Source organism: Argentina silus (genome assembly GCF_951799395.1).
Source record: "Argentina silus genome assembly, chromosome: 2".
Lineage (NCBI taxonomy): Eukaryota > Metazoa > Chordata > Actinopteri > Argentiniformes > Argentinidae > Argentina > Argentina silus.
This window is the reverse complement of record NC_139656.1, coordinates 30,537,764-30,563,311: the sequence shown is the minus strand read 5'-3', so window position 1 is coordinate 30,563,311 and position 25,548 is coordinate 30,537,764. Positions and strand designations below refer to the sequence as shown.

Here is a 25,548-nt window from a genome sequence, read left to right as displayed (position 1 = left end):
ATCAATTAAACTGTCAGCTTTTATTTGAGGGTATTTGTATCATTTATTACCAGAACATGTCGATACCCTTAACTGCATGCTAGAATTATAGACATGTTATTATGACATATCTATAATTCTAACATGCAGTTAAAGGTGTCAAGATGTTTTGCTATGATACGAATACCCTGCAAAAATATGAGTGAACAAATGAAACTGTCAATGAATATATTTGAAGTATTTTTGCAGTCTAGATATTTTTAAGGGTGCTTTAAAAGCCAAGAGTTATCACCAACAGCATGAGTTTGTTGGAGAGACGTCATGCTGTATGTTGGCTAACAAACCTTTTTTGTAACATGATTTAATCCACTGAATGTCTCCACAGTAAATAGTCTAATTTGGGATGGTGAAATGTCACATGCAGTGGCAGGGCTCCACCAAACAAACATATTTGAAAGACCTTGGAGAGGCTCACTCTTATTTTCCAAGCCACATAACAGGACCAACTAATATGGTCAAACTTATGTGCTGCCTAACACCTGACCTTTCTCACTCTGCAGCACAGTACAGTATTATGTTTTCAGCTGAGTATATGGAGTGCTGAATATGGTCATGTTCAGAAACTGAGGTGTCACAAATACATCTATCCATTACAGCACAGATTGGGTCATTTGGGTGTGCGATATGACCGTCATAGAGATGAGTATCAAAGCAGATCTGCTTCTATTTGAGGTGTGCACCAGGGAATATGGCCATTTAGGGCTCAGCCCTGAAGAAAATAGTGTCTCCTTTTTTATCAACGATATTTTTAGATTTTCAGATTTACTGACACCACAGACTGTCACGAGGCTGTCCAACCAGCAGATGGCGACAGAGAGCACTTCCAGGGGGACCAAGAGGAAGTACCTAGGAGATGCCCATATTTGGTCCTTCCTGCCCTAGGGACTCACCTGCTACCAATGACAGGAGTGATTGTGTTTTGTGTTTATGTTTCTCACCTGTGTTTTACTCGTTAGCCCTTATTAGTTGTAGTATTTTAAGACCTCTGTTAGCAGTGCCTCCTTGCCGAGTTATGAACGTTTATGCCTGAGACAGTTTTGCTGCCTATTGTAAAGATCCCTAAGTTTTCGAGTAAAAGCCTTGGACCTAGTGATTACACGCACGAACACACACACACACACACACACACACACACACACACACACCTCAGTGAGCAGTGTTGGAGAAACTACTTTACTTTTGTAGAAAAGATCTTTTGTTCTGAAGCATCTTTGCTTTGATCACCCTTGGATTTAAAGTATTGTATCGACCCTGTGAAAGGCCCGTTAGCAACTCCGCCAAGGGAATTACTTCTCTTGGTGTTGTGGCTAGCGCGGCCGGTTTGTAAGCGAAAGATTGCGAGTTCGATACCCGCTTAAGGCAAGCTGCCCCGCCGTTGATACAGTATCTTTGCTTTGATGAAATTCTTTGATTGTTTAGAGCGGTTATAAAGTGTTGAGGCACTCAAATTCAAAACTGTCGCAACCTATCACCTGTCAGAATCGAGACGAGGCAGTGCCAGTGAATCACCTGATTGGACCGCGAACCAGTCAGGTGATTCATTCAGGCAACGAAGCAGTTGCTGCTTCGGACGTCATATGTCACATGATTTTTTTCGCACCAAAGCAAGCTTTGAAGCAGTGCTTCGATGGAATTGTTGTTCAGTGTTTGAAGCACGTATCGAAGCTTCAGTGTCACACTGCCATCACTACTTGGACCTCCCTACTGCCTCTGACTCTGCATTTTTGGGGTTTTGCCTGGTTACCATCAGCCTTGGCTAAGGTGTATAGAGCCACTGGTGGTCAACTCTCAATCTACCGTGACACAGACTGTGGAACGGAGAGAAAGTCTGCTGTTTGCAACAACTTGACGTCTGTTTCATTGGTGCCATTACCAAGATATGCAGTTGGGCTCAGCTCGACGGCTGGGTCTGCTGTGGTGGAGTGAGTGTAACCAAGTTTGAGATGGTAAAACTCACTCCTCAAGTTCAAATACCCCCACTGAACGTCTGGAGCCTCTGCTGTTCTTTTCATCAACCGCGATGTCAAATTGATAGATTTTTGGTAGTGTAGCTGGTTTACATCGGGGATTTGAGGAGACGGTCACGTGTATTGGCAAGCCAGAGGTCGCAAATCAACGGAAACATTAAAGTGTCCCTTCTTGTCTATCCATGAATATCTTAAATACAGTATGAGGTTGTTCATTAGTTTAATTTCTTCATGATTTTGTACATGATCTCTATGAAGCAGCTGTTGTCTCTGGTTTGACACTGTGAGTACCACAGGTTTCATTAAAGACGTCATGAAAGGAACCTCAGCTATTTCGTCTTGCAATCCAGCCCACCAACAGGACCATATCTTGACCATATGTTTAGAGATCAAAAGCGTAGTATGTAATAGGCTGTGAAATTGAAGTGATGATTACTTGTTGGATCCAAATTAAATTATACTGCAAACCATTCTTTGTGAGCTGTCTAGAAGTAGCTTCTAATACTGAGTGCCATGTGGTTTTGACTGGGACTGTCTGCCTTCTCCCCAGGCACCCCTTCTTGCCATGGTGGATTCTATTTATAGCCGGCTCATAAATGTCTAGAGCCTCTGCTGTTTTGCATGGTGGGCATACTAGAAATCTGAGATCAGACATTTTGATATGGTTATTTAAAAGGCTTATAAATAAATACATACTGACATAAGGCATAAGTGGCTTAACTTGAAGCCACTGGTAACTGTGAGTAAGTGTAACATTGCTGAATATAAATTAAATAAATTATAAATTACAACTTAGAAAGGCTTAATGAAACTTTCATAAAAACCTTGATAAGGCCTACATAGATGCTTAACCAAACATTTATCAGCAAATTCATATTATAGACACAGTGTTATTACAGGTCCTTACATCTTAACTCTTCATATACTTGATTTGGGAAGCATAGGCCTTATTATAGGTAATGAAGGTTTCTTAAAGCCTTTAAAGTTTATTAAACAGGACAGTATTTTAAAGACTGCTTAATTATAACAGTTTTCCCTGCTTAGGTCACATGGTCAAAACAAAGTCCTGCCCATGACTATATTCCGACCCTGTGTCATTGTTTCCCTTGTATGATTATGTGGTGATAACAGTGTACTGGTCATGCTTGAGATGCATTACACAACCAACAATGGGAATGTTCAACAATGCATGGGTTAGGGTTACCAATATTATCATGCAATATTATCTATGTCTTATATTTTTAATTTTAATGTTTTAATCTTGAGCACTGTGATGCAAATATTGTGCAGTGCGCGGTACAAGCTACGTAGGCCTAATATTAAATAATTTAGACCACTGTAAATCATTGTAAACAATTCCCACCCAATAGTGCTAATTTCCAAACAGGATTCACAATCTGGTTTTATGCTTGGCAGCATTACGCACCATAACATTACGTACCGTAATTGCCACGAGTCCAGTTAAAAGCCGAAACACCTTTTCCTATTTCAAATTCCCTCACCCTGTCTTAGAAATTGTGTGAGCGATGCCGGCTGCAATATATTCTCACTCTGATTGGTCATTACCGTTGCAGATTGGATTAGATCTAATCAAATCCAGTCTATAGAAAAAAGACGACTGTTTCACTGAAACCATCTCAACCCAGCAGTGCTAACCGGGATTTAGAATCTGATTTAACTGAGTGGCACAGGCAACATTGCGCGTACAGTATAGAGGCACAGACTTTTTGGAGTTTTATCTTGGTCATTTGTGACGGCACCACAGTGTTGATAGGTATATCGTTTCCTTAGTGTAGTGGTTATCACGTTCGTACAGTCCAGTTTCTACACATATAATAGGCATGTGTAAGATTGCACTAATATGTACATTTTAAAGATCAAAAATACTTTTTAAAAATGGCTTATACTTTCTGTTGGGTAATTTGTCCTTATTTCAGCAAAAATTAGAGAAAATATTGTGATCCCATCACTTTCCATTCATGTTTTAATTCGCGAAAACTTATTGAAGCTCACAGAACACAGATTGAAAAGATGGTGGAGTATAGCTTGGATATAAATTCAGACAGACGACCCAGTCAAAGACCGTTGAATGCATTGATTATAGTTCTATAGTTCTGGAGGACAGGGTTCTGGAGTACAGCTATGAGTCCAGAGTTCTGGAGGACAAGGTTCTGAAGGAAATTGTTCTGGAGGACAGGGTTCTCGTTATGTCCCCACATTTGTGTGCGTGTGGTGTCGTTTGTCTGTTTGTTTTTCCCTCTGTCTCTCTCCCAGGTATTGGTTCATCCCCCTGTCAATCATCGTTTCGTCCGTCACTCCCCCTGTTGCCCTTCGACCAATGGGTTCACCTGGCGGCTTACATCAACATATCAGACCATCGTCCGTCTCTGTTTAAAAGTCCCGCGCACTCTTCAGGAAGAGAGAGGGGTGTGGTAGCATCGTAGCGGTTTTTTTTTTTCATCTGTCAATTGTAATCCTCGTATCCGACTGTTCTGTTAGTGTCTGTCCTACCATTGTGTCCGCTGCCACACCTGTAGTTAGCCCCAAGGGAGGGCGAGTTAGGCAGGTAAGACGCCCATGGGCTTACATCTCCATCACGCAGGTTGGTCTTGTTATATACATTAGGTTAGTTTCCTCAGGCGGGCGCCACCTCTTGTATTTTGGGTCTAGGGTAGGCGGGCAAGATTTAGTTAGTTAGTTAGCCGATGGTTCGTAGTTAGAACAGATAGGACTAGAAATTAGCTTTGGGGTTATTTTTGTTTTCATTTATTTGGCGCCGTCTGGCGTCCTCCCCTTAGTTCCCTCTCGATGTTTCCCCTGTGTTGTCTGGTTGTTTGTTGTATATATTTCTAATAAATCTGTCTTATTTTCATTTTATACTCAGTAGTTGTGTGTGTTGCATTACCACCGCACCAGCGGGTCTCAGCCGCATACACAGATACAGTATGTTACGTTTCTCCCCCCTTTTATATCCCTAGACGTAGTATCTGGGGGGGGTTCGTAACAGTTCTGATGAACAGAGTTCTGGAGGACAGGGTTTTGGAGGGCAGGGTTCTAGAGGACAGGCTTCAAAAGGACAGGGTTCTAAAGGACAGGGTTCTGGAGGACAGTTTTGAGTCTAGGGTTCTAAATAACAGGGTTCTGGAGGACAGGGTTTTGGAGGACAGGGTTCTAGAGGGCAGAGTTCTGGAGGACAGGTTTCTGGAGGACAGAGATCTGAAGGACAGGGTTCTGGAGGGCAGGGTTCTGGAGGACAGAGTTCTGGAGGGCAGGGTTCTGGAGGACAGAGTTCTGGAGGCAGGGTTCTCGAGGACAGGGTTCTGGAGGACAGGGTTTTGGAGGACAGGGTTCTAGAGGGCAGAGTTCTGGAGGACAGGTTTCTGGAGGACAGAGATCTGAAGGACAGGGTTCTGGAGGGCAGGGTTCTGGAGGACAGAGTTCTGGAGGGCAGGGTTCTGGAGGACAGAGTTCTGGAGGCAGGGTTCTCGAGGACAGGGTTCTGGAGGACAGGGTTTTGGAGGACAGAGACCTGAAGGACAGAGTTCTGAAGGACAGGGTTTTGGAGGACAGAGATCTGAAGGACAGAGTTCTGGAGGGCACAGTTCTGGAGGACAGAAGTTTATGATGTCAAGGCAGCAATGCCAGCAGGTCTGGGTTTGGTCCTTGCCCCTGGGTCAGGCCCGGCCTCCCCCCCCACCAGGCTCTTCTCCCTCCAGCCTCCCTGCCACAGCCCCTCGGCCCAGCACTCTATATGTATATACTGTATGTATCTAGATAGGTGTTGGTAGGAGATAGGAGCTAGGAGGTAGGATAGTAGGTGTTGGTGTTACCCAGGAGCAGGGCGGCCATCACAGCCCCACACAGGACATCAACACACTGGACGCACCCGGACGCACTTGCCCCACACACCTCCTAAACAACACCTGCGCACGCACGCACGCACACACACACACACACACACACACGCACGCACACACCCTCACTGTATGGCCTGTGAGTGTGTGTGTGTGTGTGTGTGGTGAGGACCTTGTTGAGTGCAGAGGTTGAAGCAGAGCCTACTGCCAGTGCCACTCCTGTGATGGAGTCGCAATGGAAACCATCAGTGTATGCCGTTATGACAGATAGACAGACAGACAGACAGACAGACAGATAGGCAGACAGACAGGCAGACAGGCAGGCAGACAGGCAGGCATTGTGACAGACAGACAGGCAGACAGAACAGCCCAAACAGAAACACTCAATCACAAGTCTATCAACACCTTTGACGGCTCTCCCCTGCCACCATGTGGTAGAGAGATGAAAGGCACTCTTGGTTCATCTGTGTTGATCAGCTTAATGGATTTGCTGCCCTTTTAAACCTTTCAACGGCTTAGCCCTTGAACCGTCATGGTGTCCTCTACCAGGAAGTCACCACACTGCCTGGGACCACAACCACAGGTGTTACTGACCTGCCTGTTTCTACTGACCTACCTGTTTCTATTGACCTGCCTGTTTCTACTGACCTGCCTGTTTCTACTGCTGCTTCTGACCTGCCTGTTTGTTCTACTGTTACTAATATGCCTGTTTCTACTGTTGTTACTGACCTGCCTGTTTCTACTGACCTGCCTGTTTCTACTGATCTGAACTGATCTACTTTCGAGAGCGGAGGGTTGTTTGGTCCTGGGGAGGGTTGTTTGGTTCGGCGGAGGGCTGTTTGGTCCTGAGGGCTGTTTGGTCCTGCTGAGGGCTGTTTGGTCCTGGGGAGGGCTGTTTGGTCCTGGGGAGGGCTGTTTGGTCCTGCAGAGGGCTGTTTGGTCCTGCAGAGGGCTGTTTGGTCCAGCGGAGGGCTGTGTGGTCCTGGGGAGGGCTGTGTGGTCCAGCGGAGGGCTGTCAGGCAATGATGTGTGTATGGAGCTTAGAGGTGTTAAAGCAGGGGATCTACCCAGCTAGCCTAGAGATTACTATCATCACCAGCTCTGTGTCCATGGACAGGCCATCTAATACCACTAGCTCTCTCCATGGACAGGGTGTCTAATACCACCAGCTTAACGCTGTGAGCACAACTAACCCTCCTTCTCACCTGCAGCATCCAACTCCCCTCCTTCTCACCTGCATCATCCAACTCCCCTTCTTCTCACCTGTATCATCCAACTCCCCTGCTTCTCACCTGCAGCATCAGGTCCCGCCTCCAACGACAGAAATGATTCTCTCCTTCTAGCTCTACTCAATCTGATGCCGGTATGTGTTGAAGCCAGAGTGTATGATGTTTACATTGGCTTGGATGCTAACTGGTTGAGGGTATCATAATGGGTTAATCATAACTTTCTGTTGTGATCATTGGCCAAAGCTACACTTCCATATCAAACAATGCCCTAGGATAGCACATGAAAGCATTTCTAACATGTTTCTGTTTTTTGTCATCAAAGTTATAAACGTGAAATGCAGGAAGCACGAGAACCAGCACACAGTCAAAACAGAGTCTGTTGCCATGGTATCAGTGTTCCCATATCTCTGTTGCCATGGTATCCGTGTCCCCATGTCTCTGTTACCATGGTATCTGTGTCCCCATGTCTCTGAGAGGTTGAGTACTACTGTACATCTCTCTCACCCTAACAGTGACACCTTCAAACAAGACAATAACTTATCTAACTTTATGGGCTCCATTTTCAGCTGGTGCAAATCAGAACTCATCCAGAATGCTGCCACCCGTCTCGTGTTCAATCTCACCAAATTCTCCCATGTCACCCCCCTCTTTAGCACCCTTCACTGGCTCCCGGTAGCAGCTTACATCAGATTCAAGACCCTGGTGCTCGCCTTCCGGGTGGCAAAGGGAACAGCCCATTCCTACTTTCAACCAATGGTCAGCACCCAAACCGCTGCCCGATCACTCTGCTCTTCCACCTCGGCTGCCCGCCTGCTCTTCCACCTCTATGTGTAGGATTGGAGGACCAGGTCCCTGGTTCTAGCATAGATTACTTCTTGTTATGATGACTGATGGATAGATGATTCACTTACTTGGACAAATGTATTTGTTGTCAGTCGCTTTGGATAAAGGCGTCTGCTAAATGTCATGAATGTAAATGTAAATGTAAATGTAAACGCAATGAGGCACAGTAAAGTCAATAAGCATAGATAATAAGTGTAGAGCATTGGATATTTGGAATATATACAGATAAATAGTATGAATGTAGCAGCAATGATGGAAGTGTGTGTGTGTGTGTGTGTGTGTGTGTGTGTGTTGTGCAGAGAGTGAGTGCAAATTGTCTCTAGTGCAGGTTGTGGACAGTTAGGGGTGATCCTTCAAAAGTATTATGGCCTGGAGATTGAAGCTGTCTTGGTGAGGACTGACGTGTCGTAGAGAGGAAAATCAATGTGTGTTTTTTTCCAGTGCCCTTCACAGATCTTATGAAACATTGTTTGGGCCACAATACAAAGACAAAATGACCACAAAGTCACAAAGGAATTTTTTTTTAATCAATGCTCAGAATTTCACCATGAAAATCATATTTTATGTTTTCACGATCGGTGCACCACAGAGTGTGTGGTCTTGTTTATTCAGCCTCTTTGGCCTGTGAAAAGAAAAAGAAATTAAGGACATGAATGAACCTCTTACGTATGATTACTTCAAAGAACACAATAGACTGTTTAGGGTACCTTTCCAGAATCGCGGCTCTTAGCCCTGAGCTTGTTGACCTGGGACTCAGCGATGTCAGCACGCTCCTCAGCCTCCTCCATCTCATGCTGAACCTTACGCAACTTAGACATGTGGGAGTTGGCTTGTTCCTCCTGGGAGAGGAAAAGAGAGGTAGAGAATGAGAGAGGGAGACAATAACATTCAGCCTACAATGTTTGAAATGTTGTTAAAGCAAATTAACCAAAATTAAAACATTATATTACTCTATAATGATGTTAATATAGAAGCAAACACTATGCACTATGTGTATTATTACCTCAACAGTTACTTGTGATATACATTGTCATTGTGGATAGACATGCGTGAGCAGAAATTACTTAAACTTAACGACTGTATATGGATACCAAATGTTGTAATGTAGGTTGACTAGGGTTAGGGTTACAAAACATGTGTCTTATATGCTGTAAGAATATTTGACTCTCAGTATGTGACTCACCGCTTCCTCAGACTGCCTCTTGTAACCCTTCACTTTAAGCTGCAGCTTGTCTACCAGGTCCTGAAGTCTGGCAACATTCTTCTTATCCTCCTCAGTCTGTGGGAGAAAGTCAATGCCCATACTTCAATTGCATTCAGGTGCCTGACTGTACCAGAATGTGTGAAGGTGTTTCTGTTATTCTTACCTGGTAAGTGAGCTCCTTGACTCTGCGCTCGTACTTGCGGACACCCTTGACTGCATCTACACCCCTTCTCTGCTCAGCATCCACCTCAGTCTCAAGCTCACGCACCTGTATGGAGGGAACACAGCCATGTGTTTAAGGTAGTGAAATCAGTCATGGGTTATTGAAAAGAAGTAGAGGTTGATTCGTCTAAGCTATTATAAATAGACTGTGTGAACAAAAGTTACCCTGGACTCCAGTTTCTGCAGCTGTTTCTTGCCGCCCTTCATTGCCAGGTTCTCAGCCTCATCCAGACGGTGCTGCAGGTCCTTGACGGTGACCTCAAGGTTCTTCTTCATCCTCTCCAGGTGAGAGCTGGTGTCCTGCTCCTTCTTCAGCTCCTCTGCCATCATGGCCGCCTGAAATGGTAGTGTGTGGAATCATTTAATTCATCCACAATGTGTCACAGATCATGTGCTCAGCCCAACTACAATTGGCCCATGGCGTAGAGGTCTTTACAGGTCAGAAGACATGGACCTGTTCTGAAATGGACCCATGCATTTTCGACTCCAACCAGGACCAAGCTTAACTTTCTGTTTTTGACTACCTCGGTAAATTAGGCCTCCTCATGTTCGATACTTGGAGATGGAAAATATGTCATTTACCCTGGTCTCGAGTTTTCGGGTTCTGATGGATCTGTAAAGACCTCTATTTTGGATAACAGATAACAGATAAACAGATAACGTTCATTGTATTGTTTTGTTTTGAATATGGGGACTTACATCAGTGATGGCCTTCTTTGCCTTCTCCTCTGCGTTTCTGGCCTCCTGCACTGTGTCGTCCACCTCTCCCTGCACTTGAACCAGGTCAGTCTCCAGCTTCTTCTTAGAGTTCAGAAGGCTAGTGTTCTGTATGAGGAAACTCAATGATTAGTTGGAACTGTATTTCAAGAAAGCATACAAAAGTCACACTAAGATGAGACTGCCTAGAAATCACCTATACCTGGGAGTGAAGCAGTCCCACACGCTCACTGGCGTCCACCAGCTCCTGCTCGGCCACTTTGCGGCCTCTCTCTGTCTGCTCCAGAGCAACCCTAAGCTCCTCAATCTCAGCCACCATCAGACCGTTCCTGCGCTCCACCATGGCTGCCTGCTCCTTCAAATCTTCTGCTGCACGAACAGCATCATCAAGGTGCAATTGGGCATCCTGGGATTCACAAAGACATAGTGCATTAAAACTTAGGAAAGGTATGGCTAGGGGTAATGCTTACATTGACTGATTTCCCAGCCCCTTACCTTGAGCTGTCCCTGGACGTTCCTCAGCTGTTTCTGGGACTCGGCTGCCTGCCTGTTGGCGTGGCTCAGCTGGACCTCCATCTCGTTCAGGTCTCCCTCCATCTTCTTCTTCACCCTCAGGGCGTCGTTCCTGCTCCTCACCTCTGAGTCCAGGGTGCTCTGCATGGAATCAACCACCCTCTGGCTGTTCCTCTTGATCTGCTCCATCTCCTCATCCTTCTCAGCAAGCTTCCTGTCCACCTCACCCTTGATCTGGTTTAGCTCTAGCTGCACACGCAGAATCTTGGACTCCTCGTGCTCCAGTGTACCCTGAAATAAACAAAACAGTTGTCACACGTTGATTGTGGGAGAGAGTAGTGGACTGGCACTCATTAAGTAAGGCTTGTCCTGGAAAGGGCCCTGCTACTGTATGCAACGAAAATGTGGTAATAGGATAGGAGGACCAGGTCTAAAAAATTATTTTATCTCAATGAGACTAACCTGGACAGTAAAGCTTAAATGAAAGGATGAGTATATGTTCCAAATGAACAGGATTAAACTGCATGAGTTCTTACCTCAGCCTCCTCCAGGGCAGTCTGGATCTCAGACTTCTCTGTCTCCACAGTCTTCTTGGCCTTCTCCAGCTCATGGATGCTCTTGCCAGTCTCCCCGATCTGCTCAGTCAAGTCAGAGATCTCCTCTGCAAACAGAAACACAGAAGTCATTCAGAACAGGGAGATTTTCTTTGAACATTGGAACACACTGGAGTTCATAATGAATTATGAGAAGAATAAATGTAAATGTTTGTTCTGTCTGGCGAAGCTTAGGATCGTAAAAAGTTTTAGACGATTTGAACATTGTTCTGAAGAATCAGGTCACTACATACGTAGCTTGATGAAATAAAACAGCGCATCATGAGCCAAATAAAACTACTGCTGCTCACTCACGTTGCAGGTTCTTGTTCTCTCTCTTCAGAGTCTCCAGTTGATCCAAAGTCTCCTCATAGGAGTTCTTCATTTTGAAGAGCTCCGTGCTCAGAGAACGAGTCTCCTTCTGAGCTCCTTCCAACTCTGCCTGGCCCTCCTCAAACTTCTGCTTCCACTCTGCCAGGACCTAGGGAAATCCATGTGATTTTAATATTTAGCTTTCTTCTTTTATCTGTCTGTTAGCGAATTGATGGGGCTTTTGTAATAAGAAATATGATTTAACAATACACTCTATTTATCATTTCAATTTAAAGAGGTCGATATGGTGCGAGAATGAATACATTTGATTTATTTAGTTATTTCACACCTTGTCAAAGTTCCTCTGCTTCTTGTCGAGGTTGGCAGCAAGAGCATTGGCTCTCTCCACGTCAACCATGAGGTCCTCCACCTCTCCCTGCAGCCTCTGCTTGGTCTTCTCCAGAGAGGCACACTTTGAGTTGGTCGCCTCGATTGTCTCCTCTGCCTCCTGCAGACGCTGGGCCAGCTTCTTCCTGTTAGACAGATGAGGGATCATAAAGCTTCCCCTCTGAGGGATTGTGTCAGAGAATGTCTGTAAATCTGGCTCTTACAGGTGATGGGAGAAACAGTATACAGTAACTCATATGTGTTGTTCTGATGATGAAGTGAAATTAAGAAGCCCTGCTCTGGAGCGTCTACATTTCTACTTCTACATTCTGGTTTCCTTTCATTGTCAACCTGTACCAAACAGTGGGATAGACTGTTTTTGCTGTTATGTGTGACTCACTTGGCTTCCTTCAAATATATATCTGGGAAATAATTCCATTTCTATTTCTACGAAATATAATGGAAAAATTATTTTGCAATAAGTGTCCCCTTTAAATTCTTTGATTAAAATGTGTCAACTCATCTCCAGAATGAACAGAACAGAAATGAAATACCCCCCAACCATGGTAAATAAGATCTTTGTGTGTGACTCACTTGGCCTCCTCTAGCTCCTCAGTGCGCTGGATGGCATCAGTCTCGTACTTGGTCCTCCACTGAGCCACTTCACTGTTGGCCTTGGACATGCCGCGTTGCAGCTCTGCCTTGGCCTCCTGCTCCTCCTCAAACTGCTCCCTCAGGAGGTCACAGTCATGGCGAGCAGACTGGACACCGTGGGCCAGTGCGTTCTTAGCCTAGGGAGAGAAATAGAAGAGGTGACGGGGATAGGGAGAAGAGAGATGAGAGGGAGTAGGAGGTGTGGAGAAGGTGTAAGAGCATTATTGAAAAAGAAAGACAAAGAGAGAGACATGCAGAGAGACTAAATATTACAGTTAGAAGTGACTGGGTGTCTATTTTGAGTTCCTTACCTTGAGCTCCTCCTCAACATGTCTCTTCAGCTCCTCAATCTGCTGGGTGAAGGCCTGTTTGCCTCTGGTCAGCTGGGACACCAGGGCCTCCTTCTCCTCAAGCTGGCGACCAAACTCACCTGTGGGGAACAGAGCATCTTGTTAAGCGGGTCTCTGTTCACTAAGTCCTAATGGTTAATGTTCATTGTTGTCACTGTCAGTCATATTTCTGAGCTTATAGGGTATCAAGTTTGATTTATGGTCAGTTATGTGTTTTTAAGGTTAATGGTAGGATTTGGGGTTGGTAAGCTGGTCCTAGATGAATTTCTACAATATCTGGAGTATCATTGGTACCGTTCTCAGTCAGGAGTCTGGCCCTCTGTCCGCTCATGTCATTGACCTGGCGCACATTCTCTTCATTCTTAGTCTTGATCTCGCTCAGCTGATCCTCAAGAGTACGGCACATCTTCTCCAGATTGCCCTGGTAGTGAAACATAAACCATTATTACTTTCCATGATTATCTTGAGCCAAGCCTTGAATGTCAAGCTTTCCATTTCTAACTTGTATTTGAATTGGCCCCCACAAACACAGCTCCATCCAAACATTGCTACTGACCTTAGCCTTGGCGACGGCCTCCATGTTGCTGGAGAGGTCATCTATCTCCATCTTGTACTCGCTCTTCTCCTTCTCCAGCTTCTGCTTGACGCGCTGCAGGTTGTCGATCTGCTCCCCGAGCTCTGCCACGCTGTCTGCCTGCTTCTTCCTCAGAGCGGAGGCTGTGGCCTCATGCTGCAGGGTGGACTCCTCTAGGTCGCGTCTCAGTTTCTGAAACTCTGCTTCGCGCTTCTTGTTCATCTCTATCTGAGAAGCGGTAGCACCTCCGGCCTCCTCCAGCCTCTCACTGATCTCCTCAAGTTCCCTGGAGAGATCGGCCCTCTGCTTCTCCACCTTAGCTCTGGCAGCACGCTCAGCCTCGATCTCCTCCTCCAGCTCCTCAATACGGGCCTACAATAGGGAGACACAAACAGAGAGATGAAATCTACAACACAGTCAAAGCAAAGGAGCTCACAAAATAATAGTAAACAAATGATTATTTTAATATTAAGATGTGTTTATCCAAAGCAACTTACAATTAACATACAGAATGTACTGTATGGTGTTTAAGCATCATGCTTAAACCAACTGAACCGTTGCAAACCAGGACTGTGCTAACAGGAGAATGAATTGATCACTGTTTCTCATAGTGATCCTGACAATGTTAATTGCAGTGTAGTTAGACACTATACCGACAACTATGCCATCTGATGGTCCTGTTCTGTACCTGGAGTTCCTTGATCTTCTTCTGCATCTGAGCACCCAGAGACTGTTCATCCTCAATCTTGCTGAGAAGCTGGGCGGTCTCAAAGTCCTTCCTAAAGAACACAAACAGATTGATTGCAGTTTGATAGTGGAAATGGAATCGAACTGTTCACTTTGGTCTATAGAAAGACATCTGTTCAGATTTGTCTATTTTCTAATTCAATAGAAACACAATGATCATTCTGACAATGGCAACAATGTAAAGAAAAATGAATGCTCAATTAATATCAAATACAACTTTGTTGTCATTTGTTTGTGTTTACTTCTTGATCTTCTCGTCAGACTGCTGCTTGTCGTTCTCCAGGTCCATTATGGACTCCTGGGCCAGTTTCAGATCTCCTTCCAGCTTTCTCTTGGATCTCTCTAGGTCCATACGGAGCTTCTTCTCTTGCTCCAGAGAACCCTCGAGCTAGAAGATGAACACACATATGTGTCATCAAATTCTAAATAATGAACCACAATGTTGTTGATAAAGTAAACTCGATTAATAAAGTAATGCCTTTGAGAGTATAAACCGGGGTGCAGGTTCATGATGATTGCCTCAAACTGAATGGCTAATCTTGGCTAATAATTCCCACCTTGTATGTGACTGTTTCATTTTCTTGTGTATTTTAACTTGGAATGGAAAACAATTAGCTTTACTCTTCTATTACAATCCTGGTTGACACTAGCACAGCTTTATTTGCATTGCCCACTCACATCGTCCACTTGCTGTTCCAGCTTGGTCTTCGCCTTGGTCAGAGTGTTGACTTTGTCCTCCTCTGCCTGCAGGTCGTCCAGTGTCTGCTGGTGGGCCTCTTGGAGGGCTTTCTTCTCCTTGGTGAGCTTTGCAACAGCCTCATCCTGAGACGCCATTTCCTCAGTCAGGTTTTTCACCTGAACACAGACACAACAGAAATGGTCTTTTGTCACTTCACCTCACAAAGGGAAATGCAGTTTTTATTGCATATAATGTAGCTTGCAAATGTTAGCATGTAATAAAAGTGATCCTCTAGATGGCAGTGTATACCATGAATTCATATCAGATATGGAATGAAGAGTCCAGAATATGCTATGAATGTGGGGAGTACTATGCTGCTGAACTCTGCTACTATTTCATGTCTTCTCATTCCAGGACCAACATCACTTGGATTTAGTTATTATTTTGCTATGGTTGGATTCATTGATTGTTTCACATTGACAGTTTGATCAGATTGTAGTTTGTATGTGTTATATTAGACCTTGTTTTCAGTGGCGTGTTTCTCCTTCTCCACTTTGGCCAGAGTTAGCTCCAGGTCATCAATGTCTTTCTTCAACTCAGAACACTCATCCTCCAGCTTCCTCTTCTTGGCTGTCAACTCAGCATTGATCTCCTCCTCATCTTCCAGCCTCTCGGTCGTCTCTTTGAGTTTGGCCTCCAGCTGGATCTTGCTCTTGATGAGCCCCTCACACCTCTCCTCAGCATCGTTCAGACACTCTCCTTCCTGGTTTCAAAGGGAAGAAAAGGCAAACGGCTTCAAAACTCAATGTGTATGCAAATATAAACTGATTCTTGTCCAAGGGTACACAGCAAATCAATACAAATCTATGAAAAATGCTTGTGTGTTTGTGTTTGCGTGCATGTGTGTGTGTGTGTGAGTGTGTGTGCCCCAGGTTGGTCGCCCACTCACAGATGCAACTTGGAGGGCAAGGTCATTCTTCTCCTGCAGGAGGGATACCATCTTCTCCTCCAGCTCCTTCTTACGGGCCTCTGCCTTAGCCAGGTTGACTTTGCACTTCTCAAAGTCCTCCTTCATGTTGGCCAGCTCCTTCTCTGTCTCAGCGCTCTGCAGCATGGGCTTGATCTTGTAGTAGACCTTCATCCATGGCCAATGTTTGACATTCATGAATGAGCGGACGTTGTACTGGATGGTGTAGATGGACTCTCTGGTTGACGGCAAGGAGGAAGGCAATTGTGGCGTATTGAGTTTTATTCTTTTGAACGGCTCAATGATAACAAAGGTACATGGTAAAGTACCCCAGGCTACATTATGATATGATTATATGATTTCTTGTAAGTGCATTCATATATCATCACATACAGGTGGTTCATATGTAGTGCTAGAGAGATTATCTTTCATCCCATACCTCCTCTCCATCATCTTTGAGAACTCCCTCCTCATCAGGTATCCACGGCAGAGAGCTTGAGTCATGGTTACCAGAGTTGCCAGCTTCTCATCTCGCATTTCCTCCAAGACCCCCAGCAGACCAGCTTTGAAGAACACCTGAGCACAGATAAACAAACATGTCAAATGGAGGAGCTAGACATTGTGACGTACGTATACGAAGGGGCAGAATGGGTGGTTCAACACCACTAGACTTGGTTGTAACAGCATTGAAATGCATGTAATTTCACCATGAGATTTTGAAGAACAGATCGCTAATGCTCTGGGACAGATTAGCTATAGCCATACGACTCAAACACAAAGCATCAAAAAGGAATTAAAGTTATCTGAAGCTTGGGTTCATACAACTTTGAAAATGTTACGGTGTGGGCAATATTTTTCTCCTCTTAATATAGCTCCAAATGCTACATAAGGAAAGAGAGATTAAGAGATGAGGGAGATTTTTTATAGATTGTTTCAATTGAAGAGATGCTTTGCAGGATCTCCGCAACTACAGTATGTCTGTACTTTTTAAACCTGTTATTTTGGGCATGGATGGTCAATGTTTAGTTTGTACAAATATAATCTATCACTGTTTTACCTCATTCAGCCACGGCATCACTAGTTTTTCAGTGCCAATTTTTTGAAGCAGCAGTATTTTAACTTTCATGTTCTGCTAGCGTGCCCGTGGATTGGGCTCAGTGGAATTCTCACGAACACGCCCACACTGCAGGGCATGCGACAGGGACCCGTTTTTGCTCATAAGCTTGACTTTTAGAACTGTATAAGCTCGACTTTTAGAAATGAAATTATCCAAACTATCCTGTAGCATCTCTAATGTTTTAGTCCTGTTATGTGGTAACATTTCCTGGGTGAATTTGAGCCCTTACCTTGGTGTGTCCAAACTTGTACTCATCCTGAGGAACATCAATTGACGCAAGCAGCTTCTCAGAAGCCTTCTTGTTGTCCATGAACTGACCCTCAGGGATGACACCAGCATTCAGTACTTTGTACCTGTATGGGGAGAATTGTTAAATATGTTAGTCTCAAAGCTGTTTCGTATGTTGTCAAGGAAGGGCACTGTATATGAGTGTGTGTCTGTGTGTGTGTACTGTGTATTGTGTACTCTACCTCTGCTTGAAGTCAGCATAGAGGATTCTGCTGGGGAAGCCCTTTCTGCAGATCCTGATACCTTCCAGTACACCGTTACACCTCAGCTGATGGATAACCAGGAAGTTCTCCATCAGACCTGGAAAACACAAAATGCATCTTAACCCCTACATAAACCTGTTATAGGATTTATAGTTTTAAAATTTCTCTCTGTGTTGTACCTGGAGTCTTTGACTCGTTGGGGATCAGGCAGCGCACAAAATGAGGGTGGGTGCTCCTCAAGTTGGTCATCAACTTGCCCAAGTTCTCCTGTGAGGGGATACAAACCATAGTGTTCTCACAAATAATTCAATCTTAACATACATTTTTAAAATATATTAAGTTTCAACAGACACTCAACAGGCAGTCATGACTATCAAAAGCTCACCCTGAACTGGGAGGACACAGTCTGCATGGAACCTCCCTTCTTCTTGCCTCCCTTCTTTGTGGTGTCTTTTTCAAGGAAATGATTTGAGTAAATAAAAGAGTGTTAGAAATTATATAAATCTCTGATTAAGTTCAAGTTGTATCTGCTGCAGTAATTAACTCTAAAGCCAAGGTTCTGGACAGAAACTTCCCATACGATTACATTGTAGCTATTCATTTAAGTATTATATTGTAATGTGGCAAGGAATGTAAAGTCTCATTCACACCGAGTTAATTGTGTGACTTCAAATGTCAGAATACAAATGGGTCTTCTCTTCATGTTGTTGACCAACTCACACTGCGAGTCAAGGTTCACCGCACATGACCTGCGTTTACGTGAACATTTCGTCATGAGAACTTGGCTCTTGGCAAATTTGTGGCTGAAACCGTGTAGTATCTGCCTGGCTTAATGCTAATCATCATCATAATGCTTAGTTATTAACATGATGCTAATGTTACCTTCAGCTGCAGGAGGAGGATAAATGACAGCTAGCAGTTTGACTGAAGACTTCTGGTAGAGCTGCACCACAGAGTCGTTCAGGGGGTCCTTATTCTTGTCCAGCCAGCCAGTGATGTTGTAGTCCACAGTGCCAGCATAGTGCACCAGGGAGAAGTGGGCCTCAGCTTTGCCCTTGGCAGGCTTGGGCTTCTCAAATGCCTTGGTTTTGCCAAGATGCTGGTCGTTCAGCTTGTTCTTGAAGGTTGTGTCTGAAGCTTTGGGGAACATGCACTCCTCTTCAAGGATGGAGAAGATGCCCAATGGCTGTGCAAAAAGACATTTTAATTAAATTAGTATGTTCATATTTTCATGTTCTTTACTTCAACAGTCACCTTTATATGATGATATGCATGTGGTGGAAGCATATTAAACAAGTACTAACATATTGAGTTACGAACAGTAAGATGTGTTGTACCAAAATGAGGACATCTTACAGTAGTCTCAAACACCTACCTCTATTAAGTCTGCTTTTGACACCCATCATTAAATGGTATAATCCTCACAGGCTGCTTACCTTCTCAATAAGCTCAATGCAGGCAGCCAAGTCCATGCCGAAGTCAATGAACGCCCAGACGATTCCCTCCTTCTTGTACTCCTCTTGCTCCAGGACGAACATGGTGTGGTTGAAGAACTGTTGCAGTTTCTCATTGGTGAAGTTAATACACAGCTGCTCCATGCTGTTGTACTGTTGAAGGAATTTCAGAATAAAGGAATCCTTTCGTCATACATGGGGCTGTAATCTTTCATAATCGCAACTTGTTTTCTTGTCTTGACAACATACTCACATCAAAGATCTCAAAACCGGCAATGTCGAGCACACCGATATAGAACTGCCTTGGCTGCTTGGTGTCCAACATTTCATTGATACGGACGACCATCCACAAGAACATCCTTTCATAGATGGACTTAGCCAGAGCCATCACAGAATTATTCACCTGTAAACAATTATACCTCGAGTTAATACATAAGATATTGACCATGTGTAGTTGAGTTGATGCAGGTGGACGGTGGTATGCATATTAGAGAGGTTTTTAGGGCTTAAGGATTAGGACACTGAATCAGAGAAACTATAGGCAAGTGTTGTGACTGCATAAACTTGGTGGAGAGGGAGGGGGGCTGTTTGTTTGTCTTTCTTTTTCTGTGTTGACATCAGAGGGGGGGGCTATTTGATTTTATTTGATACTGGTGTTGACTGATTAGGGAAATTGTGTTTTATGATTTCTTATCATTGTTGAACCACAGCGTGGCACTTTTACACTCAAGCACTATACAACCAATACAAACCAAAAGATTGTTCACAACATGTCAGAGAAGTATCTTATGAATTAAAGAATGATCCATGAATGCCTTACCTGGGCTACTGTCTGTCCCTTGGTCACATACTCATTGCCAACTTTCACTCTGGGGTAGCACATAGCTTTAAGCATGTCGGCTGAGTTCAGGCCCAGGAGGTAAGCGATTTTATCAGCCACTGGAAAGAGAAGGAGCAACAACAGACTCAAGGACAGAGCCATATTATTTAAACTTTATTTAGGCGGGGGTTAAGGCTGACCCTAACCCTACTGAGAGCGAGGTCTCTTTTTCAGAGCAGCCCTGCTTACAAACATGGAACAATCACATGTACATTCAGATTGACAAACATGGTACAGTTTATTTATGACAAATAAATTACAACAACAATTTACACGCTAGCATGTTCTATGTGTTTTATCAGTGAAACTGAAATCTATGTATCTGAAATAACTGTTTTTAATTTGAATCAATCCACATATTTCCATTATTTCAAATAATTGGTAGAGGGTCTACATATTCTGTCTGGCCAGAGTGAACAGCTATTCTGATGTAAGATTTCATGAGGAACAAATTCTAAATGTTCTTTTTTCCATGTTTGGGGCTAGAGGTGGAACTCACCCTCTGTGCCGTCCGGCTCGGCCTGCTCCTCACGCTGCTTCTGCTTGAAATGCATGTTGCCGTGATGCATGACAGCGCCTGTCAGCTTGAAGATGTAAATTTTATCCTCAGCGGTGAAGCCCAGGATGTCAATGGCTTCCTGAAAAAGAGGGATTTCACATTAGAGAGGACGAAAACAGTGAGGAATTGAAGACAAACTCACTCTGTCAGTGTACGGCTCTGTAAGCTCCAAATCTAGCAGAATGGATGGAAATGTCAGACTTCTCTATTCCTTTAGTAGAGTAGCAGCACAACAGGATTTTAACAATGTTACACAGTAGGCCTTTGTGGATGTACCCGTATAAGAGGATTAATTAACACTCCAAAACAAATTATTGATACAAATAAAAACCCTTTGCGCGACTCACATCTGTGGCGACCAGCTCTACCGTGTCGTCGATGCTGGCCACAGTGATCTGCCCCTGGCTGATCATGGGGAAATCATACGGGTTGGTGGTGATGAGTGTCATTTCTGTGGAGACCAGAGAACAAAGTTGTCCATTAAATCAAATGCAGTATATGGACCACTTGTACTCAATACATATGCTGAAGAGCCAGTGTACTGCTTTACCTATTCCCCCCGCCAGGCACATTTCATCAACTCAACCAAAGCCCAATTCTTATACCATCTCTGACTCTACTTAGTGCAGCAGCTACTGTATGAGTATTTCACTTTGACAGCAGGGCGCTAGTTTTCCCTGCTCTCTGCTTTGGCGTACCGACTATCTCAGGTTTGTGGTTGGTCATCATCTGGTAGAAGATGTGGTAACCCCTCTCATCAGGAAGCTGGAAGGCCACCCTGGACTTCTCCAGCAGATCTGATAGAGAGAACAGGACAGAGATGGGTATTTTGCAACAAAAAAAAAAGTGTAGAATGAGTATGGAGAATGACTAATACCAACTTACAGGTCTCAATGTCAGCACTAGCCAGTTTGCCGGACGTAGCGAAGTGAATCCTGATGAATTTACCCTACAGTAGAGCGGGGTGGTTAGAAATCAGTCAACAAAAAAACTACAACTGCCAGTGTATTCCCTCATACTTACAAAGCGAGACGAGTTGTCGTTCCTCACAGTCTTGGCATTACCGTAAGCCTCCAGCAGGGGGTTAGCTGCAATGATCTGATCCTCAAGAGACCCCTGTAAGAGACAAAGTTGCTGAAGTGTGAGTAACTTAAAATCTCTTTTAATTTGTCTTTCGACAAAAGACCTGTTCCTTTTAGCTGAGAAAATGGCAATAATGAGATACAGATCTTAAATAAGAAAAATTTAAGAAAAATTATAATCTGAAATGTGATTGGCTCCCACCGTGAAGCCCAGGGTTCCACTCAGATGACTCTGAGCCCACTGGTTCCCAACATCACATATACCCAACCCTAATCCTCTGTCAAACTACTTTTGATATGTAGGACTACAGTATGGAAAACATGACTATAATAGGGTAAAGTTTAGGCGTTTCCTATCATTCATCATTCACCTCAATTTACTCTAAATTGTGACATCAGCACAATTTACCTGTATTTTACCAGCGCTGACAGGTGCTTCCTTCTTCCCGCCAGCCACAGCAATGGTGGCAAAGTACTGGATGACACGCTTGGTGTTGACAGTCTTTCCTGCACCAGATTCTCCACTGGTTTATAGACAGAGAAAGAGGGGTTTAGGGTTCGGATCATATCAGCATTCATTAAGCAAGAAAAGACAATGGCATTGCTTTAACTTTTTTCATAAGCTAACACATATTCTCATTCAGTTACTCGTTATTGTCTTCATGACCCAACATACTGCAAAAGGAACACCTTTTAAAAAGTAAGATGTTAGTGAACAACTTACGTAATCAGGACGGACTGATTCTCTCTATCTGCAAGCAAAGAAACATTGTTCATACTCATTCATTGGATGTTGGTACATTATTGCATTCAAGACATCATCATAAAGTATCTCATCTATCCATCTATCCATCCATGAGAGCTCGTACCAGTCAGCATGAACTGATAGGCGTTGTCAGAGACAGAGAAGATATGGGGTGGAGCCTCCATACGCTTCTTCCCTCTGTAGGCGTTCACACATTCCTGGTCGTACACGGGGAGCCACTTGTAGGGGTTCACCGTGGCACAGAAGAGCCCAGAGTAGGTCTGGATGAATTGGATCAAATATGGGAATTAGCCAAGTCAGATGAACCGGAATGTGGAAGTTTAGGTTTCTTTGAATGTACTGACATGCCATATATTGTGGTTTCTTGTGTTTGCTAATGTGTGCTAGGTTTCTTGTGTTGACCGATGTGTATGTATCTCTTACGTAGATCATCCATGCTGCGTAACGCTCTTTGAGGTTATACAGCACAGAGGCTTCATTCAGGTAGGTCATCATGGCCATGTCCTCAATCTTGTCATACTTTGGGGGGTTCATTTGCAAGACGTCATCTTCTTTGAAGTCTTTAGTCTGAAACAGTGGGATATTTAGATAATACTCAAATCAACACTACATGGATAAGTTTTCACTGATAAACAAATAGAATATTTTTCATGATTTATTGTTTCTAGCATAATCCATGCAATTGATTTATTTGAATTACAGTACCAGTGCTATGCTATACTCCACTCTACTTGAATATTAAAGGTCAAATCAAAGATTCCATTTGTTTTCAATAATATTTTTGTGTGTGTAGTTTGGTGATGTTATAGGCTTACCTCCTGAGTGTCCAGAATCTTCACAGAAATTTTTGCCCCATCCCTGGCAAGAATTAAACCCTTGAGGTACAGCTCCTTGACATCAGTCACATAGCAGGCATTCTTTGCATCAAAGGGTGCACTTTGAGCTTCGATCCTCTCCCTCTCTGGCTTACGAAGGTATATGGCAGCTGCGCCATACATTTTCATTTCCGCATCCGTACTCATGGTGGCGGCTCACTAGGAAATAAAGAATAAAAAACAAACATGTTTGAGTCTGTACTAACCCCTCCCCAGTCAACAGAGTTAGAGGCAGCATATTTAAGGGAATGTATTGTAATAATGTGACTCAAACCATGTCTCACCTTCTTTTCTCCACCCAGATGAAATCGTATCTTTGTGGTGACCCAAGTCCTACAAACACAGTCAGCTAAAAAGCAAACAAAGACATTTAAAGAAGAATTATATCAAGGGTGAATACAGGGATACATACAGTTATCTCTGTAATTATTGGGACGCTGAAGTATCGATTCTCAGGCATTATTCGAGGGTTGTTTTTTTTTGTACATATTGGCATCACCATTTAGAAATAGCAACACCTATTATACATAGTCCCCCTATTTCTTGACCACCGTTTTGGACTGTTTTGGATAATTGTTGTTTTGGATAATTATTGCCTCATTTACCAAAATGTTTCTATTGTATAATTCAAAAGCGAAACCACTGTCAGGCCAGATTGTATAATTCAAAACTGGAACCAATGTTAGGCCCTACTATATTATTCAAAACTGAAACTGTCAATTTCAAGCTCAAGCTCAATGATGAGTTTTAGCAAACTGTAACCTGACCATCCTGTTTTTGAGTATAACTAGTGGTTTGCACCTTGTAGTGGAGCCTCTGTAGTTTGACTGGTGAAGTCTTCTGTGGATGGTAGTCTCTGACACATACACGCTTACCTCCTGGATATGTATTACCTCCTGTTCCTGATCAGTGGGAAAGTTGTTTTGGGGTTTTTCTTAATCATGGTGAGCATTTTTCAGTCATCCACTATTGAAGTCTTCCCTGGCCTACTCGCTGTTGTTAATGAACTTTTCCAAACTTTTGATTTTGGCAAGCCAAAGGTTTTGGCTATGTTTTTTATAGATTTTTATTTGTATTTTCAGCCTGGCTTCCTTGACTTTCAGTGACACCTCTTTGGTCCTTTTCTTGACGGACACGAATAGCAGACTCCAAAGGCAAACGCAAAGCCAAGAATCAAGACTAGACATTGACAGCTCTCTTATGCCCGCACAAAGTATGTGACAGAACACACCTGACTAACCTGAAACACTTTTTCCAATTTTCCAAATACTTTTGGTGCCATGAAATAGGGGGACAACGTTGTCATTTCTAAATGGTGAAACAAATATGTACACAAATAGCATAAAATAAAATCTAAGACTCTATACTCTAAAGGTACTTTTGACGAGAAAAGTTTTAAGATTGCACCTTTCAATGTCCACTTGGTATAAACATGCCCACTTTCTTTCAAACTATGTGGAGTAAAACATATTTTGAATTATCAAAACATTAAAAACAATGCCATTTTACTGCCAAATAGAATGCAGGACTTGCAATAGAGCTAATCAAGTGTAATGTAAAAACATCCAGAACAACTCTCACAACACATCAGATACAGAGATCATCGATAAGACAAGTGAAATCATGTAAGGAGGTGGAGGGTCTTACCACAGAGGTTGAATCTGCCTGTGGATGTTGTGGTCTCAGACCCCTTATATCTGGTTCCAGATTGCTACCCAAGCAGAAGTTAATTATGGACCACACGGCTAGAGGAGATGGATTGGATGAGAGACTTAGCTGTTTCCTTATGCCCTTTTCTGATATTCTGATGTGATATTCATCTCTTAACGCCAAGTCCAGCCAACTCTAATGGGTCTGATTTCAGATGCACACAAAATCCTGGCTTTTTTGTAGCAGTCATGGCAGGAATAAGAAAACTGAGATCAACCGTTTATTGGCAGATGTTAATGATGAAATGTGATGAAAGCTCTTTTTCTGTGAAATAAATCCAAGCAATCCAGACTCAGGACAGATCCTTGTATTTTCAGATAAAGGTCAGCGATAGAGCAATAATATAGATTTTTCAAACTTTGCTGATGCAAATTACATTTGCCTTTGTCCAAATGTGACTACAATTTGTAATGAATCGTAGTTTTAGCTGTAATGACCCTTTTATAAATGCTGCTTCTCTTGCATATTTATTATTATTATAAATCTTTCCACTGCTACTCCTCCTTCAACTTTGAAGCTATAAATACCAATCCAACTTTACAACATGCAGAGAGGTCTTACCGAAGTTGCAATGTCTTTTGGTTTTTAATAATTGTTAGACTTTTTTATTAAAGTGCAAATGTTAACATGGAGGTCTATGAAAACCAAAATATTAAATGTTTGTTCCTCTGCTGCTCGTACATCTTTCAAACGATTTACACCAATCCAGCTTTAGGGTGCAGAAACCTCCGAATTATGAACTCTGATGAAAAGCTTTCTGATA

At 43.3% G+C, this 25,548-nt stretch overlaps 1 protein-coding gene across 1 annotated transcript; it reads right to left on the bottom strand.

Annotated features, from left to right (window-relative positions):
* Positions 1 to 8,466: 8,466 nt before the first annotated feature.
* LOC310815196 (myosin heavy chain, fast skeletal muscle-like) lies at positions 8,467 to 24,755 on the bottom strand. The gene is made up of 41 exons (XM_083684888.1): positions 24,723 to 24,755; positions 23,360 to 23,424; positions 23,016 to 23,234; positions 22,624 to 22,767; positions 22,304 to 22,460; positions 22,159 to 22,186; positions 21,844 to 21,958; positions 21,376 to 21,468; positions 21,238 to 21,301; positions 21,051 to 21,149; positions 20,700 to 20,803; positions 20,293 to 20,431; positions 19,734 to 19,852; positions 19,167 to 19,316; positions 18,896 to 19,066; positions 18,342 to 18,645; positions 17,845 to 17,909; positions 17,639 to 17,726; positions 17,439 to 17,556; positions 17,198 to 17,321; positions 16,291 to 16,427; positions 15,834 to 16,089; positions 15,405 to 15,647; positions 14,884 to 15,060; positions 14,448 to 14,593; positions 14,147 to 14,237; positions 13,441 to 13,830; positions 13,179 to 13,305; positions 12,846 to 12,964; positions 12,475 to 12,671; positions 11,843 to 12,026; positions 11,497 to 11,662; positions 11,125 to 11,249; positions 10,571 to 10,879; positions 10,278 to 10,481; positions 10,058 to 10,183; positions 9,524 to 9,694; positions 9,300 to 9,404; positions 9,116 to 9,211; positions 8,640 to 8,771; positions 8,467 to 8,554 (listed from the first exon to the last, which is right to left on the bottom strand). The coding sequence occupies exons 3-41, from the start codon at positions 23,220 to 23,222 to the stop codon at positions 8,537 to 8,539; spliced, it is 5,808 nt and encodes a 1,935-aa protein (XP_083541014.1). The 5' UTR covers positions 23,223 to 23,234; positions 23,360 to 23,424; positions 24,723 to 24,755; the 3' UTR covers positions 8,467 to 8,536.
* Positions 24,756 to 25,548: the final 793 nt, after the last annotated feature.